General features: G+C 50.4%; 1 protein-coding gene across 1 annotated transcript in view; it reads right to left on the bottom strand.

The window, feature by feature from the left end:
• Window positions 1-15067: 15067 nt before the first annotated feature.
• LOC146186642 (uncharacterized) overlaps window positions 15068-17134 on the bottom strand; it is a 121826-nt gene continuing 119759 nt past the window's right edge. Inside the window, exon 5 of the mRNA XM_084608072.1 lies at window positions 15068-15217. Coding sequence (XP_084464198.1) covers window positions 15068-15217 — 150 coding nt within the window. The remainder of the gene's footprint in view (window positions 15218-17134) is intronic.

The raw sequence follows: 17134 nt of genomic DNA, 5'->3' as shown, positions 1-17134 counted from the left end.
ATGCATGTTCAATATGGGACCCAGGATATGCCACTCTAATAAAAAGCCTTGAAAGCGTACAAAATCGTTCTGTCCATTTTATTCTTATCAATTATAATCGTACTGCGACCATTACTAATACGAAGATTGCACTTAACCTTCCCCTTCTTTCTTCCCGTAGAAAACTATCACGTCTTTCCCTTTTTCACAAAATATACTATCATAACCAGATACTTAAGTCACGGTTCATTACACCAGCGTCTTATATCTCCCCACGTGTGGATCATCGTTTCAAAGTTCATGCACCTTCGCACCGCACAGTCACCTACTCATATTCATTCCTGCCAAGGACCTGTCACGAGTGGAACCGCCTGCCTGCGTCTTTAGTTGCTATCACCGACACCGATCATTTTCGCAAAGCACTAATATTTCAGAAAGTGAGTTTATTCCTAAATAAAACTTTTTTATTAGGTTTTGTTCCTTACTTCCTTTTCTTTCGCGTACCGTAAGCTATCTGTTTTTGTTTATCTATTTAGTTCAGTTGCCATATCACTCAATTGTTTCTATTTTGCTGATGCAATTATGTTCTTCACCTTGTTTGTATTTCATATATATTCTAACAGGACAGAAGAAGATGAAGTTTTTTATACAAGTGAAGGAGAAAGACGTTGAAAAAAAGGACTCTCGTGCCGGACGCGCTGCCGTTGACCAGCTGAGCTCCCTGCCCTATCGTCTTGTTGTTCAGCGCTCCGACGTCTTACCCCCGTCGTAACAAATTGGTGGTCAGGTGCTGGGTACGACTATCCTCAAGACGCATCCTCAACCGCTGCAGCTTCGTCGGAGCCGTCGCCTCGCTGGTCTCCCACCCTTTTCAACAAGAATGCAGCACATTACCGAGCAGCCCCGAACATCAACACGGGACCTTCCACCCCCCTCTCGCGATGTGCCTCCGACCACCACAAATGCGACGCTACCGTTTCGTGAGCCTCGTTCCTTTGCCGGCCAAGCAGGGGAAGATGTTGATGACTGGCTCACTCATTATGAACGTGTGAGCCGCTATAACCGCTGGGATTCATTGGCTAAACTCGCCAATGTAGTCTTTTTTTTTCACGCAAACGGCCTTGATGTGGTATGAGAACCACAAGGACTCTCTGACAACTTGGGAATGTTTTGTCGAAGCAATCAAGGAATGTTTTGGCGACCTAGCTGCAAAGAAGAAACAGGCCGAGCAGACACTTGCTCAGAGGGCCCAGGCTGCCGGAGAAACTTGCACCACTTACATAGAGGCCATACCCAAGTTGTGCAAGACCGTCGACAGCAGGATGACTGAAGAAGATAAAGTAGGCCATCTACTCAAGGGAATTGCGGAAGATGTCTACCACTTCCTCATTGCCAAGGAAAACTTGAGTTCGGTCTCTGACGTTATCCGGCACTGCCGAACATTCCAGGCCCTGAAGAGTCGCCGCATTACACCGAAATTTGGACGGCTCGCAAATGTGACTACAGTGGCTAGTATTAAAGAATCGCCATCTCAAAGCCTCCTGTGCGCCATCCGTGAAAGTGTTCGAGATGAGATGTCACGACGTGAGCAGCTTGCCCGACCCAATGGCTTTGGAGGGGACGTATATTCTTTTCCAACTTATGGGGGTGCGTGCCCGCCGATGTCCGCGAATGTCACCGACTTTGCCTGCCGCGAAGACCTATCCACTTCGCGACCAAGACCGGAAGAGAGTTTTCAACAATTCTCTTGCCATCAGCGTAGAGATCCTCGCCCTTACTCCAGTCTTACATCGCGCCGACTGCCGGACAACTACATCGTCCCGGACACCATCTAGATATTTGTAGCGGCCTACCATGCAGGAACCGGCTGACACGCCACTTTTTGACCGACCTCTTCCAGTGTGCTACAGGTGTGGTGTCGTGGGTCATATTTCCCGCTACTGCAATCAGCGCGCACATTTCAGGAATCCTCCGATGGCATCGAACCGAAGAACCGTCCAGCCCTATATCGACAACTATCGGCCAGAACATCCATCCCGGAGGGGCCGTTTTGAAAACGAAGGGCTCCGCAGCCATTCTCCAGCAGCGTCTGACCGTAGTGTGACACCGCCTCCGTCATGTCGTGTGCGCCAATCCCCGTCACCACGGCGCCGATCTCCACCACCAACGCAGGAAAACCAGCCAGCGCGGCCAATGGAGGTGAGGTCGCTGGACAATGTGCACTGCTACCTATTATTCCTCCGTCTGTGTTCATGTTAAAGAGCAAGGTTCTCAAGGTGCTCGTTGATAGTTTACCTACGATGGCGTTGGTAGACACTGGTGCCACTATCTCAGTAATGAGTTTAGATTTTAAGAAACTTTTCAAGAACAAAGTTATGTTTGTTTGGGACAAAACTGCTAATTTTTATGGAGAAAGTGGAGAGTTATTGTATCCGGTTGGGGTATGCAGCGTTAAAGTTTCTTTGGGGGGCACAGTATTTCCGGCGGCGTCTGCAGTACTGCCTCGATCTACACACGACGTAATCTTGGGAATTGACTTCCTGCGTATGTGCGGCGCTACAGTTGATTGTCGAACGGGAGAGCTAAGTGTTAGTGGTTTTCTTCCTCGTGAACTTTTGGAAGAGACGTCAAATTATGAAGACGTTTTGTGTGTGTGTGATGAAGTCGTCATACCGCCACATTCTGCAGTGTGTGTCCAGGTGTCCTGCTCCCGTGCTATTACCGACTCTTTTGAGGCTACTGTGGCGCCTCTTAATTTACAGTGCGTAAAGAAAAATGCGTTAGTGCCGCATTGTTTGGTTCACGTGAAAGAGCGCCGTACCGGACTGTGGAGTATAAATTGTTCATCGGAACCAGTTATTTATCCAGCAGGCTCCAAACTAGCTTCATGTAGCGCAACTCTCCCGAATTGTGTAGCTGTCATTACTCCTTCCCTAGACAACCCCGCTACTAACTTACCTGCTGACGAAAAGTTTCTTCCGATGATCAGCGTTTCGTTGAACACCTCACAACGACAGATATTGAAGAACCTCTTGTCCCAGCACCTATCCGTCTTTGATTTCGCGCAGTCCGACGGCTCGCAACGTTTTCCGCTGTCGCGCGCACGCCACAGGATTGACACGGAATCTGCACATCCAATCCGTCAAAAGCCGTACCGTGTGTCGCCGTCAGAGCGTAAGATCATCACCGAGCAAGTACAAGACATGTTAAACAGGGGCGTAATACAGGAATCCTCGAGTCCTTGGGCTGCTCCCGTGATATTGGCGAAGAAAAAAGACGCAACATGGAGGTTCTGCATTGACTATCGTCGCCTTAACTCCATCACTAAAAAGGATGTGTATCCTCTCCCGCGCATCGACGATGCCATAGATTGCCTTTTCTCCGCGTCTTATTTCTCTTCAGTTGATTTGCGATCGGGGTATTGGCAGATTCCGATGGACCCGGCTGACAAGGAAAAAACTGCATTTGTTACGCCGGACGGCCTATTTGAATTTAACGCAATGCCCTTCGGCCTATATAATGCAATACCTATATAATGCTTGTGCAACATTCGGCAACAGGCGAGCATGTAATTGCGTATGCAAGCCGTTCCCTCAGCAAACCTGAGCGTAACTATACTGTTACGGAGCAGGAGTGCCTCGCTGTAGTTTTCGCTGTTCAGCGGTTTCGGTGCTACCTATATGGACGCCATTTCACGGTTGTGTCGGACCATCATGCCCTGTGTTGGCTCGTCAACCTTCGTGATCCATCTGGTCGTCTGGCACGCTGGGCCCTTCGTCTGCAGGAGTACGACTTCACTGTTTCGTACAAGAGTGGCCGCAAACACGCCGATGCAGACTCTTTCACATCTTCCTCTTCTTACAACCGAATGTGACTCTGGTGATTTCGATCATTACATCGCCTCCGTCGTGCCCGAGTTTCGCGACGCCTCGGCTCTGCGCACTGCGCAAGAGACCGACATAAGCGTCGAGCCACTGCTTGCGGAGGCGCGGGATTCCACTGCTTCCAGCCCATTTTGTCTCCGTGACGGCCTTTTGTACAAAAAGGCTTACTCAAGCACCGGCACGAATTTTCTGCTTGTGGTTCCAGAGAGCTACCGCTCGTGCATCTTACGTGCGATGCACGACGACCCCTCTTCCGGTCACCTGGGCTCTGCACGAACGCTCCATCGTGCCCGCGACCGGTTTTATTGGCCAAATATGCGCGAGACGACTGAGCGATATGTGGCGAGCTGCACTGAGTGCCAGCGACACAAACGTCCTACGTTCACGCCACAGGGCCTGCTACATCCTGTGACTCCACCACGTGGCGCATTTGAGAAAATCGGAATCGACCTTATGGGTCGCTTCCCGAAGTCATCCGACGGAAATTGTCGGATCGTGGTTTGTACCGACTATCTCACCCGCTAATGCGAAACGGCAGCTCTTTCTTCAGCCACCGCTCACCACGTGTCCCAGTTCTTGCTCCGTTCTGTGATCCTCCGCCATGGACCTCCGCGAGTGATCATCAGTGACCGAGGTCGCCAGTTTACGGCAGATGTTGTGGAAGAGCTTCTTCGTTTGTGTGCGTCGCATTTCCGGCATTCCACACCATATAACCCTCTAACCAACGGCTTAACGGAGCGCACAACCCGCACACTCACAAACATGCTATCTATGTACATCGCATCTGACCAAAAGAATTGGGATACTATACTGCCGTTTATAACGTTCGCATTCAACACTGCAACACATGAGACTACTGGCTACAGCCCGTTCTTCCTGCTATATGCCCGTCCTCCTCGGTATTGTCTAGACACCATTTTTCCTTTCTCCGTCCATGACGAACCGTGCATCGCGGAAACTCTTTGTCGAGCCGAAGCTCGCCGTCTCGCCCGTTTGCGAATTCTCGCTTCGCAAGAGCGTTCAAAAGCTCGGTACGACAGCCGGCATAACCATGTGTCTTACGCCCCTGGAGATTTAGTGTGGCTTTGGCGACCCCTGCGAAAGCGTGGTTTAGCCCAGAAAATGTTGGCGCATTACGCTGGCCCTTACGTTGTGCTTGAATGCGTCAGTGAAGTCAACTACCAAATAGCACGTATGACAGCAAGTGGTCGTCGTTCAGCCAGAACCGAAGTTGCCCACGTCGCCCGGATGAAGCCGTGTCACTCTCGTGGAAACGAATAACTACCTCGCCCGGGGGGGCTTCGTCTGCCCAGGGGGAAAATGTAACAGTACAGAAGAAGATGAAGTTTAGAATACAAGTGAAGGAGAAAGACGTTGAAAAAAAGGACTCTCGTGCCGGACGCGCTGCCGTTGACCAGCTGAGCTCCCTGCCCTATCGTCTTGTTGTTCAGCGCTCCTACGTCTCACCCCCGTCGTAACAATATAATGATGTGCAAAAGCCCCTCCCCTCTATAACGCTACTTGTAAGCCCTGAGGGTACAAATAAATAAATAAATCGATTATATACCAAGTGTCAGAGTCACATGTGGGCTATCAAAATGAGTGGATTTGGGTCGGTAGAGGAAGAGTTGAGATTTAGACGGTGAGAGGTTGGGCCTTTCTCCTTCACATAAGTGTCAGTATTGTTCAGAGCTGTTTGAAGTTGTCTCTATGGTTGCGTCACTGCGTCGGCATGCCCAGACAGTGATGTTATCCGCATAGAGGACGAATGTTTGTCTGCGATTTCAGTAGTTGTTTTGGGAGATGAATGAGGGCAATGTTAAACTGTGTCTGTGAAAGCACCGCTCCTTGAGGTGTTCTACGAGCACCGAGCTTCATGTTTGGCAGCGTGGGAGGGCCTAGTGTGAGAGTCCCTGTTCGGTTGACGAGGAAAGGCCTTATGTAAATATACATATGGCTGCCTACTTGTGGAGTTTGTAGATTATTTAGAATGACAGAGTGTTAATTTATCATATTATTTAGTTAGGTCAACTCCGAGAATGGCTTGTGTATCATGAGTTTTTGAATCAAGGATATGGTGCTTTAGCTGTAGGAAAACATCTTGAGGGACCAGACTCGGATGGAAACCATACATGTAGTTGGGCAGGAGCGACCATTCCTCCAGAGTGCTGCTTAGTCTTGTATAAATCACGCATGACGCATTAATTTGCCGACATAAGAAGTGAGGGAAATAGGTCGAAGATTGTTGGGGAGAAGCGGTCTGCCTTGTTTTGGCATGAAGACTACCTTTGCCTCCTTCCACTGGGCCGGCAAACTGCCTTGTTGCCAGCGTTCATTCAAGTAATTTGTTGAGGCGGTTAAGGAGGGGGCCCTGTGCTGTGCTCTGTCAGTGCACGTTAAAGATCCCAGGTGGTCCAAATTACTCTGGAGCCCTGCAGTACTGCACCATTCTTTCTTTCCTCTTTCACGCCCACCTTAACTTATAGTGCTGTTCAGGTGTCTACAAAGCAAGTGCGACTGATAACTTTCTTTTCTTTCCTGAGAACCAATTACTATTATTATTATTAGGTACCAGGGAAACGAAGAAGCGTCATTGTGCTGTGCAATGTCTGTGCACATAAAATATCCCGAGGTGGTCGAAATTACTCCGTAGCCCTCCACTATGGCTCCCCTTTGTCTGTTTCCACTTGCACTCCGATCTTCAATTTCCTTACGATGCGGTTAGGTGTGCGCAAGGCGGTCATGTTACTCCTAGCCCTCCACTACGGCTCCCTTTTCTTTCTATCCACTTTCACTCCTGGTTGCAGGCGGGCAAGCGTACTTCAGGATAGTCCTCCGCTTACAGGGCACACGCAACCTCCACACCGCAGGTCATCCCGCACGTCTTGGTCTTGTAATCTATGCAGCCGCCAATGTTGACCACTGCCTGGCGGTTACTGCCGACCAGGTCTGCATCCACCCCACTAACACCGTCACAGTGAGCACGACAGACTGTGTCTGCCATGTCTTAAGCGAAGATCGTCACCATGATCATCGAGAAAACAATAGTCCCGGTTGCCGCCTACTCCCGAGCCCCGGACAATTCAGTCCGGGGGATTTTGCACCCGGCCTACAGCTATGAAAACGACGCCGCGAGATCTTAGCGGAACTCTTCCTCGCATGCCCATCTCCCCATCGTTGCTGCGCGCAGTATGGGCAAGACAAACAATTCGTCGTTACATTCGCTAGCACTGAGCTCCTCCGATATCTGCAGTACATGGGATTTACCTTCGAGGTCTTCGCTTTGAAGTCTCGCCCAGAGGCGTGCTGTCGCAAGCTGTGTCACCGAGCGAACGTGTGCCCCCAACTCCGAATATCTACTTCATGCCGCTCCAGCGTGGCTGACGAGTCTCCACCAGCCGGCCAACCACCCACCGTCAAAGCCATGTGCATGGCATGCAAAGGCTCACATCGCATCGGCAGTCGAAGCTGAAAATACCGCTTCTTGCCACCTCACCGGCCAATATCCTTACAACCCCCCACAGGCACTGACACTCACCCTGGCGTTTTGCTAAGCGGGCGCCAGTCCCGTCCGCGAGAATGTGGCCACCAACAACCACTCCAAGGGATGAATATTTCTCACCACTGCAAAGCAGCAGTCCCCCAACGGCCACAACCACGAGCCGACTACCCAAGCCGCAGGAACCAAGAGATGGCTCTTTTCCCTCTCTATGTGGACGCAGTAGGAGCAGAGATAGGAGCAGGTCGTAGCCTCGCAGACGCACCTTGCGGACCAACTACAATTCCGGACAAGAAAGACATGTCAAACATTTGGCCTGCAGGACGCCACTTACTGAAAAACAACGCCGAGCACCCGATCCACAGGTAAGGCAGCTGACATATTCCGACGACTGTAACAATTTATCTCAGTCTAACGCAAAAATCAAACAGCCAGAAACTGCAAATGCGCAATTATAAAATAACGCGTCGACAGTGGCTTGCGCTCGCTTGAAGCCACCCGCTATTGGGACATGTAGACCAAAACCGGCGTAAGAAATGAAAGGCACCTTTTGTACCTCGGCTAGATACAGATGCCTTAGAGAATAATTATAACAAAGAAACCGGTGCAATGGCAAAGTTTCCAACTATTTTCGAAACGGTCATAACTAAACTCGACAGGTTGACGACAAGATTGACGTACTAGCATCCCCTAGCAACTTGAACATGACATCTACAACACTAAATGCCGGATCTTTGCCTCCCGCCCACACTGCATTCTCTCGCCCAGCCGACGGCGCTTCGGCGCATGCGTCCGCCCGCAGCATTCTCAAACAGCATATTGCAACCCGAGGGAACGGAACCTTGCCCGATACACGATGGCTAGTGCACCTGTTATAGTGTGGCATTAGAACTGCACGGGTATTCAGAGACACGCGCAAGGCTCTGGAATGTTCACGTTTGGCCCAAACAGACCGGTATTCATAGCACTTCAAGAGAGGAATACAGAAGTAAAGCTTGCAGCATATATACAGCATACAATGAGAAAGTGTCGGATGAGCACCGGCCGATCACAGATAAGCTTGTACACCACAACCTAACTGCAAATCAACTAGGTTTGAAAACTCCAGAGGGATTTCATACCTTTCTACAAATCTTACGGAACAAATGCACACGATCTCCCCTCTATATTCTAAACGTATTCCGTCCACCTAAAGACAACAGCACGAAAATAGCCACACTATTCCGTAAGGCGCATGAAGCCGCTCAAATTGGAACGTTGCTGACTGTTGGAAACTAACGCACACCATGCAGAATGGGGCTACTGAACAAACAGTAGAAAGGGAGGCAAAATCTCGGAGACAGCTCAGGCATTAGGGCACACATTACTCCTTGACCCTATAAACCTACGCACATTGGTAACAGTGTAACCAGGGATACGTGTCCTGACCTTACCTTTGGCAGAAATATATCCAATGCGAGATGGCAAAACCTGAATACAAACATAGGGAGCGATCACAGTGTCTATGTACAACTTTCCGAGCCACGGATTGCAAAATGCGTCGCCAGGAAGTGAACCACGCGAATTGGGACGCCTTCAGATATGTCCCCTTGGAAAGACCAGCGGATTAAAGATTTTTGCGGGCTAGTTGATTCATTGTAAAAGTATCGCAGGTTTAAAACAATGGATGGAGCGCCTGTTGCAAGACGCCGCAAACGCTTCGAAAACTGTGACACAGGAGCAAAGCTGTCCCAGCCCGGAAGCTCGGATAATGCACAAGATGGAAGCAAAAAGGAATATACATGCTGGATGGCGTAAAAATTAGCATAACCGACGTTTAAAAATTCGGCTAATCCGACTTGAAAGGAAACTCGAGGCTTAGTTGTCGGAAGAACTTAGACGAGAGCAGTGGCACCAGAGTTTCGACCGCCTTAATGGGCAACTAACTTGGCAACAAGAAGACTTGGTTTCTACTAAGGGATTTACTCGATCCTACGAAAACTAAGGTCGAATCCCACAAGAGCCTACATAGGATCTCGCAATCTTTCCAGGGCACCGACGAAGATCTCATGAACACAATAAAGGACCATGACGTTAACACTTCCCAGCATATACCCACGCCAGATGGGTACTCAAGATTGAATAATCCTCACATGGATAGCGTCTTTACTGTAGCAGAACCAAATTATCGCTACCTGGGCACCGGGGGAAAATCGCATCACCAATAAGATGTTGCGCAAATTAGAGGACCAGTCAGTAGAGGCTCTTATGAACGTATGGACAGAAGGCAGCATCCCTGATGAATGGAGGAATGCTAAAATTATTTTTTACCTAAACTGGGCGAAAGACTCGAGATGATGAACCTCCGCCCAATTTCGCTAACGTCACGTCTCGGGAAGGTAATGGAACACAATGTCTTAAACAGGCTCCTCGTGCACACCGAAGCATGGAACACAATGTGTTAAATAGGCTCCTCGTGCACACCGAAGCGGAAGGCCAGTTTGCCCCGCCCGTGATTGGGTTTCGAGCAGGTCGATCGAATCAGGACATCATGTGGCAAATACAACATAACATTTTAGGCCCAAATCGCATATTAGCCACGCTAACGGTTCCGGGACTAGATGGGAGTAAGGCCTTCGACAATGTGTCACACGATTCCATCCTCAGTAACCTCCAACTGATGAACTTAGACAGACAGACAGACAGACAGACAGACAGACAGACAGACAGACAGACAGACAGACAGACAGACAGACAGACAGACAGACAGACAGACAGACAGACAGACAGACAGACAGACAGACAGACAGACAGACAGACAGACAGACAGACAGACAGACAGACAGACAGAGAGACAGAGAGACAGAGAGACAGAGAGACAGACAGACAGACAGACAGACAGACAGACAGACAGACAGACAGACAGACATATAACTACATCGCTACCTTTCTGAACGCACTATGGCTACGCACCATTTCGGGGACAATGACATACTAGGGTTGAGAAGAACACCGCAAGGCGCCTTACTTTCGACTTTTCTCTTCAACAAGACTATGAGCGACCTCCCGCGTCTGTTAGATTCTGTCCCACAGAGCTGGTAATTGGGTTGTCGTTGCTGCTGGGTTAATTTGAAGCAAAGCAATAGTGGGCACTAGAAAGGCAGCACTCGGAACCGCCATGGATTTAAAGTCGCTGCGCAAACCGAAATTGCTGGAGTTTGCGAAGGAGTTGGGTCTGAATATGTCTGACGAACTCATAAAACCAGGAATGCTAAAAGCTGTTATTGTTTTGAAAGGTGAAGATGACGATCTTTTGGAGTACCTTGAATTCATTGAGAAACGTGAAGAGAAAGAGGAACATGAACGTAGGGAATGTTGAGAGAAAGAGGAACGTGAACGTAGGGAACGCCAAGAGTGCGACGAGCGTGAAAGACTAGTATGCCAAGTGTTCCAGGAGAGAGAAAAGCTGTCTACCCGCGTAACGAAACTGATGAAGCTGGATTTTTCAGCACCTCGAATGAGCGTGGAAAGGCTTAAAGCTTTAAATGCCATTGAGTGTCGCGATTCGAAACCGCGAGATGGTCTGCAACCGTTTCTCATCGCCGAGGATATGGCAGAGTATTTGGCAGACTTCGAGAGTGTCTGCAGAAGTAAACGCTTCGAGCGAGATAGTTGGGTACAAAAATTGGTAGCGCTTCCTCGGCTGAAGCGTCGGAAAATATCAAGCGCTTGTTTGGCGACCGCTTGAAGACCTACGATGAACTGAAAGGGTCATTGCTAACACCATATCGGCTTTCGCCTCAAGATCTTCGGAAGAGGTATGAGAGCGAGAATAACTGCCAAGTCTTACTTTGATTTGGCGTATGAGTTGAAAGCCACTGTAAGCGAATGACAACAGAGTGTGGAACTTCCGGAGCAAATCGAAGTTGCACCTGAGTGTGAGACAGCTTGTGGAAGCGGCCGAGCAACGCGACCACAGCAGCGAGCCGACCGAGCCTCGAATAGAAAAGTCTCGGGTTGCCTTGTTCTAGCCACTGGTAGCTGAGACAATTGGCATCGGCTGCATCGGAGCGACATCCGCAGGGACGCCACCAAGCGAGGTGAACTACACGCTGACTCAAGTAGCAGTAAGGTCACCCGCTTCCATAAAAGGTGAGCGGGCAACTATCATAACTGAACCACCTCTCGAGTCAAAAGCAGAAGATTGTGTAGCGCGTGGCGGAGATACAAACTAGCCAGGAAATGACAAAACAACGGTTTCCGAAATCAGCTGTGTGGTAGAGCAGGGCACATAGAAAAGCGAAGTGCCGATCAGAGAAACTGCACAGCCCACGAGTTGTCACCAGCCAAAGCAGACCCACAATGAGTGCGCGTCCGCTGTAGAGAGCCACACTTGCGTAGGCGACAGCGAGCGACCAGTGCGCAGTCAGCATCGTTCGTGCCCTGACATCAGGCCGGGTTGTATTCGCGAGAGCAACAACCCCAGTGCGAACGCGGACGTGGCACACATGGCCTTCACGCAATCCTAAGCGCCCCATCTGTCGAAAGCGCAAAGCGATGCGGTACACCGGCAGGTAACCTGAGTGGCGGGCCGTTCGCGAGTTTCTCCGTAGAGGTGCACATCGGGAGTCCTAGGGCTCTCTTGATACATCTTCGGATGAGAGAGCCTAATTTCCTCTTTTCATCCGCTCTAAGATTTAGGAAGTGTGTAGCGTAGCATACTCGGCAAAAGATGTAAGCTTGTACTTGCTTCAATAGGCACGTTGTTGTTGTTAACTTTATTTTTCACTGATGTAGGAGGCCCCTTACTGCCCGCCCCTGGCACGCAGGCCTATGGGATGTAGGCCGGGGCCTCCGCGACTAAAGGCAACCGAAGCGACACTTTTTCTTCTCGGCATCAGCCGCCAGGCGGATAGCCTGCTGCTGGTTGGCGGGGTACTAGCTCCGCAGTAGCAGTTACCAGGCTTCTCTACAATTTATGGTTTCCTTGGCGCCAGGGAAATCAAGGCATTGCCAGATTATATGATCCAGAGTACCCCTTTCTACGCAGGTTTCGCATATCGTCCGCCTTCTTCTCCATTTGCGTGGGGAAAAGCCATACGGGACTTGGAAAATTCCCAGCTTGCAGGCGCCGCCAAGCGACGGCCTTCTTATTTAGCGTTCGGTCCGGTCGTGGCAGGAACATTCTGCTATGTCTGTAGTGTCCTAAGATTTCCTAATACGTCTGCAACCTCTCGTCCATCCCATCGCAATCAGGCAGCTCTATGGCTACCCGGAAGCAGAGAGCTCGGGCTAGCTCGTGCGCGGCCTCGTTGCCGGGGACGGATTAGTGAGCGGGTGTCCAAATAATTCCAATGCTTCTTTCAAGTTTTCCTTTCTCTAAAATTTTGGCTGCCTCCTTTGAGACCCTCCCTTTTCCACTTATAACTATGCTGGCTTCCGTTCCAACGCAAGCGAGTGCTATCGGAACTTCTTCAGCCGTGTCTACATTTCGGCTTCTAACAGACACTGCCGTTGACGACCGCAGCCACCGCCGCCCCGGACTTCCCGCTAGCCGCGTTCACGTAGACGACCTCCCCAGGCTTCATTTTGCCCGCTTTCTTTGTGAGCGTCTGGGCCCCTTTTATCTCATCTCCTTGTACGTAGGGTGCATGTTTTTAGGTAGGGGGCAGCAATATACATTCGAGGCACCTTCGCGGAATGTCCACTTTATCGCTTGTTCCTCTGACTGCAGTCCCACCCAGCCGAGGATGGCTCGGCCCGTGGTGGTTCTGCTCAATCTTTCTAGTTGCGTCATGCGCAGAGCCTCCGCTAGTTGTGTCTAATTGCTGCTCACCCCCATTTCGAGGACGCGTTCAGTCGAGGATGGGTAGTCTCAGAGCCCTCTTCACGCAACCTCTGATGAGTGCGTCTATTCCTTGCTTTTCAATAGGCATGAATCGCCTGGTGACGTCATGACATGTCGTGACGGTATATCGCGCGCCCCTTGTCGAACACAACCAGCATTTCATTGAACGCATCAAGTTCACAGTCGTTCTGTAATTCGTTTACAGGAAAAGAAAGGCGCAGTATCTGTCACTCGCGGAACGCCGCTATCACCCTCACGGTAGACAAGCGGAATTATGAAGAGCGCTTCACGACACCGGAACCCTGCCGGTAAAAACATTTTTGGAGAAAAAGGTATTATTCATACCCTGGGGATCACACTGTTTATTATGCAGGAAGCCAGAAACCATAGACCATGTTTTTTTACACTGCTAGGAAGTAGTATATTTTTGGGATGTATTGCAAAGAACGCGAAGAGAGGATAACCGATGGTCGCTGAGGGAACAAAGTGGATTCCAAGGGAAGGAAAGCGTAGCAGGGGGCGGCAGAAGTTAGGTGGGTGGATGAGATTAAGAAGTTCGCAGGGGTCAAGTGGATGCAGTTAGCACAGAACCGGGTTAAGTAGAGAAATATGGGAGAGGCCTTCGCCCTGCAGTGGGTATAGTCAGGATGATGATGATGATGATGCAAAGAACGCTAATGTAAGATTTTCCGCTAGACCCGCGTGGAATTTTGTACTTATGCGCAGAAAGTGAGCAGGGGGTATCATTTGGTTTAATTATGCTCATGGGCCTCCACTGTCTCTGGAGCTCAAGAATGACGGGTTACTATTGCGATAAAGATGCACAGCCTGCCAGTATTTATTTTCGGAAAAATGTGGACAGGTTTTTGGCAATCCAGAAAGCTGCAGCAGAACCTACCGGGTGGATCTCAAGGCTAGAGCCTTTGTTGTGTATTCGTGAATTTTAGTGTCATATGTAAATAGCGTATGTAAATAGCATTTGAGTGATTTTGTTGATTTTGTTCGCTTGAAATGCAATGTGTCCAGACCAGGCAATAAAGAAACAAAAATCCTGGGTGGGGCGCAGTGGTAAAACGCTCGGCTGGGATACAAAGGAATGGAGGTTCGATTCCCGGTGGAGACAATGTTTAATAATTTATTTTTATTTATTGCTCTCTAAAGCGTGACACCTCTGCTGAGAACCTGCTGTCAGCAGCCCTCTGTCGACAACGGTGAGGCATTAAATGCTTTCGCCTAAAACCCGGCGTATTTTACGCGGACGCTTCCGGCCCTTACACGGGGGAATGGTATACAGACACAGTATTCCACCAAATGCAGTTAACGGGCATAGCTTTCGAGCCCAGCATATAACACACGTGGCGGAGGTAGCAATTACTTTGGCTGCATCTCATTCCACTTCCAAAAATTAATTTCCGATTTGGGTAAGGCCTGTCGGAACGTCGAGCAAGGCTGGTTACCGTACCTAGCCTACTGCCATCTCCAAAACAGGTAGGGAAACACCTTTAGCTGCGTAAATCCTGGCAGAGCTGAGCTAAGAAACTGCCAATTGACGATTGTCAATTGAAATGCTGGCCCACAGGGTGGGTTAAGATGCCCGACTACTGTGCCGAAGTGCCCCAGTCGGATCCGCGCTGCTGGCGGCAGCTTTTTGATTGTGTTGGTGGTGGTAAAATACAATAACTCATTTTCGAAATGACTTAGCAGGGTGAGGGTCAGGGCTAGTGGGTGCGTGTTATGTTTAATATCGAAATGAGTATACACGGGGAAGTGTGATTGCATCAAACATTAAGGGGCTGGCCCTGACAAGCACTATGTGGGATCCCTTGTACGGGACCCGTGTGGCGTTCGCCGCTGCCCTGGCGCGCTCCACGAAGGCCTTTAGGCCTGTAGGTCAGAGTAGCCAAGCAGGGTCGCCTCCCAGTCCTCCCGCATGGGGATGGGGTTACGGGGGATAGCAGGGTTGGATGGGCAGGCCCGCACCATGTGGTGTATGTCTGAATACATCTCCGCATAGTGTAGACAGCTGCCCTAGAAAGAAGGGCCAAAGTGGAAACGTAGAGGCGTCCGCGTACTGTACGATGGCAATTGTTCTTATTGCTGTGGCTATAGGAAGAACAAAAATGCACTGGCCTGCTAATGGCTCTGTATCCGAGACAACAACCTGTGGTTGGTGTGGTGGTAGGAAGAATGAAAAGAAAATGCACGGACCTGCTACTGACTGTAATTGAGCTACGTCCGCTGCCTCATGCGGACAGAAGAGGGAAAATAGAGAAGATAAAGAAGAGGGAGAGAAAGATGCCCGCCGCAACAGCTGTCGTCCACGTCCTAAGCGGATGCAGTGACGGCCTACAACAGATACAATCCGGTGGCAGGCTAGCCCCCACCCCAAGCGGCGTTGACCTACCAGACCCAGCCCCGTAGAGCCAGGAGCAGCCACCCTTCACCCCTTCCCCAGACAACAACCTGTTGTGGCTGTATAGGAAGAAGGAAAAGAAAATGCACGGGCCTGCTACTGGCTCTGTAGCTGAGCCACCTCCGCTGCCTCGTGCAGACAGAAGAGAAAACACATAAGAAAGAAAAGGAAGAGGGAGAGAAAGACGCACGCCGCAGCAACAGCCGTCGTCCACCACCGAAGAGGTGGCGGGTGCAATTACGGCCTACAACAGGTAAAAGTTCGAACAGGCTAGCCCCCGCCGCAAGCGGCAGTGACCTACCTGTCCCAGCTCCTACAGGGGAGTGTCTCGCCGGAATTACTGATTTATTTATAAGAAAAGAAAGGCGCGGCCGCTGCCTCGCGCGGACAGAAGAGAGAAAAAAAGAGAAGAAAAAGAAGAGGGAGAGAAAGACGCGCGCCGCCACAGCCATTGTCCACCAAGACGGTGTCGAGCCGCCGGGACCCGCGCTCGCTTTCGCCAGTCACCGGAGACACTCGCATCATGGTCTACACCGTAGAGGGTGAAGACGTTACTCCGGAGCAGCTTGCCGAAGGAGAATGATAGACGGTACTGAATCTACATGAACGCTACAGGCGCCGCGACCCGAAGGAAGACGGACAAGCGAGTCAACAGCTGACGGACAAGCGGCGCGAGTTCCTCATAACCAATTCAAGTCCAAACCCTCTCCTCTCGCCAACCGAAGGAAACCACCCGCCAAACGTAGAAAAGCGCCGCTCCCACGGCTACTAGAAAACGACTATAAAGTCGTCGTTAGGCCTAGAGTCATGGACTTGCACACCGTCGCGCCACGCAACCTCCTCAGAGCTACCTGCATAGCGGTCAACTTATCGCTTCAAGATGTGCAGCAACAAGACCGCCTTCGCGTTAACACAGTTAACACGTTCGCCATAAGCGCACCGCATAAGCTCAGCGCTTCGGTTTACAGTAACCTGTGACTGCTATGTGCTCAAGTTGGGCGAGAAAGAGTACGAAGTGACGTCGTACGTGTCAGCGTCATACGACTCTACGAGAGGAGTCCTTTATTATGCATATGATGACGGAACTCCTGATGAGGTCCGACAAGAATTCCTGAAGCGCAACCAAGGGATTCCGGTGGTGCATGCTTGTCGCCTTGGAAAGTCAATGTCCATACTGGTGACTTTCACCGAAAAAAGAGCTCCAGGCACCATCTACTATTGGGGAGTTCCTTCAGTGTGCACCCGTACAGGGGGCAGGTGGAAACCTGCTTCAACTGCAGAAAAGACGCCCATCGGGCGGACGCTGTTACAAGGCTATGGCCTATATGTGCCGCAGGTGCGGTGAACACCTTCCACCAGCTGAAGGGGAAGCTCACACTGCACGCCCAAGTGCATTGTGTGCAAAGGCGCCCACAATACCGGGAGCAAGAACTGCAAAGATCGTTTTGTAGAACGCCGCCTCAAACACAACCGACAACACAAGAACCTGAACGATGATGTCGACCAGCAATCCGGACACAGGCCGCGCTCAA

The sequence above is a fragment of the Amblyomma maculatum genome, chromosome 6, assembly GCF_055883805.1.
Source record: "Amblyomma maculatum isolate TAMU_Amacu chromosome 6, ASM5588380v1, whole genome shotgun sequence".
Taxonomy (NCBI): domain Eukaryota; kingdom Metazoa; phylum Arthropoda; class Arachnida; order Ixodida; family Ixodidae; genus Amblyomma; species Amblyomma maculatum.
Note: the sequence above shows the minus strand (reverse complement) of the source record. Positions and strands in the feature narration are given on the sequence as shown.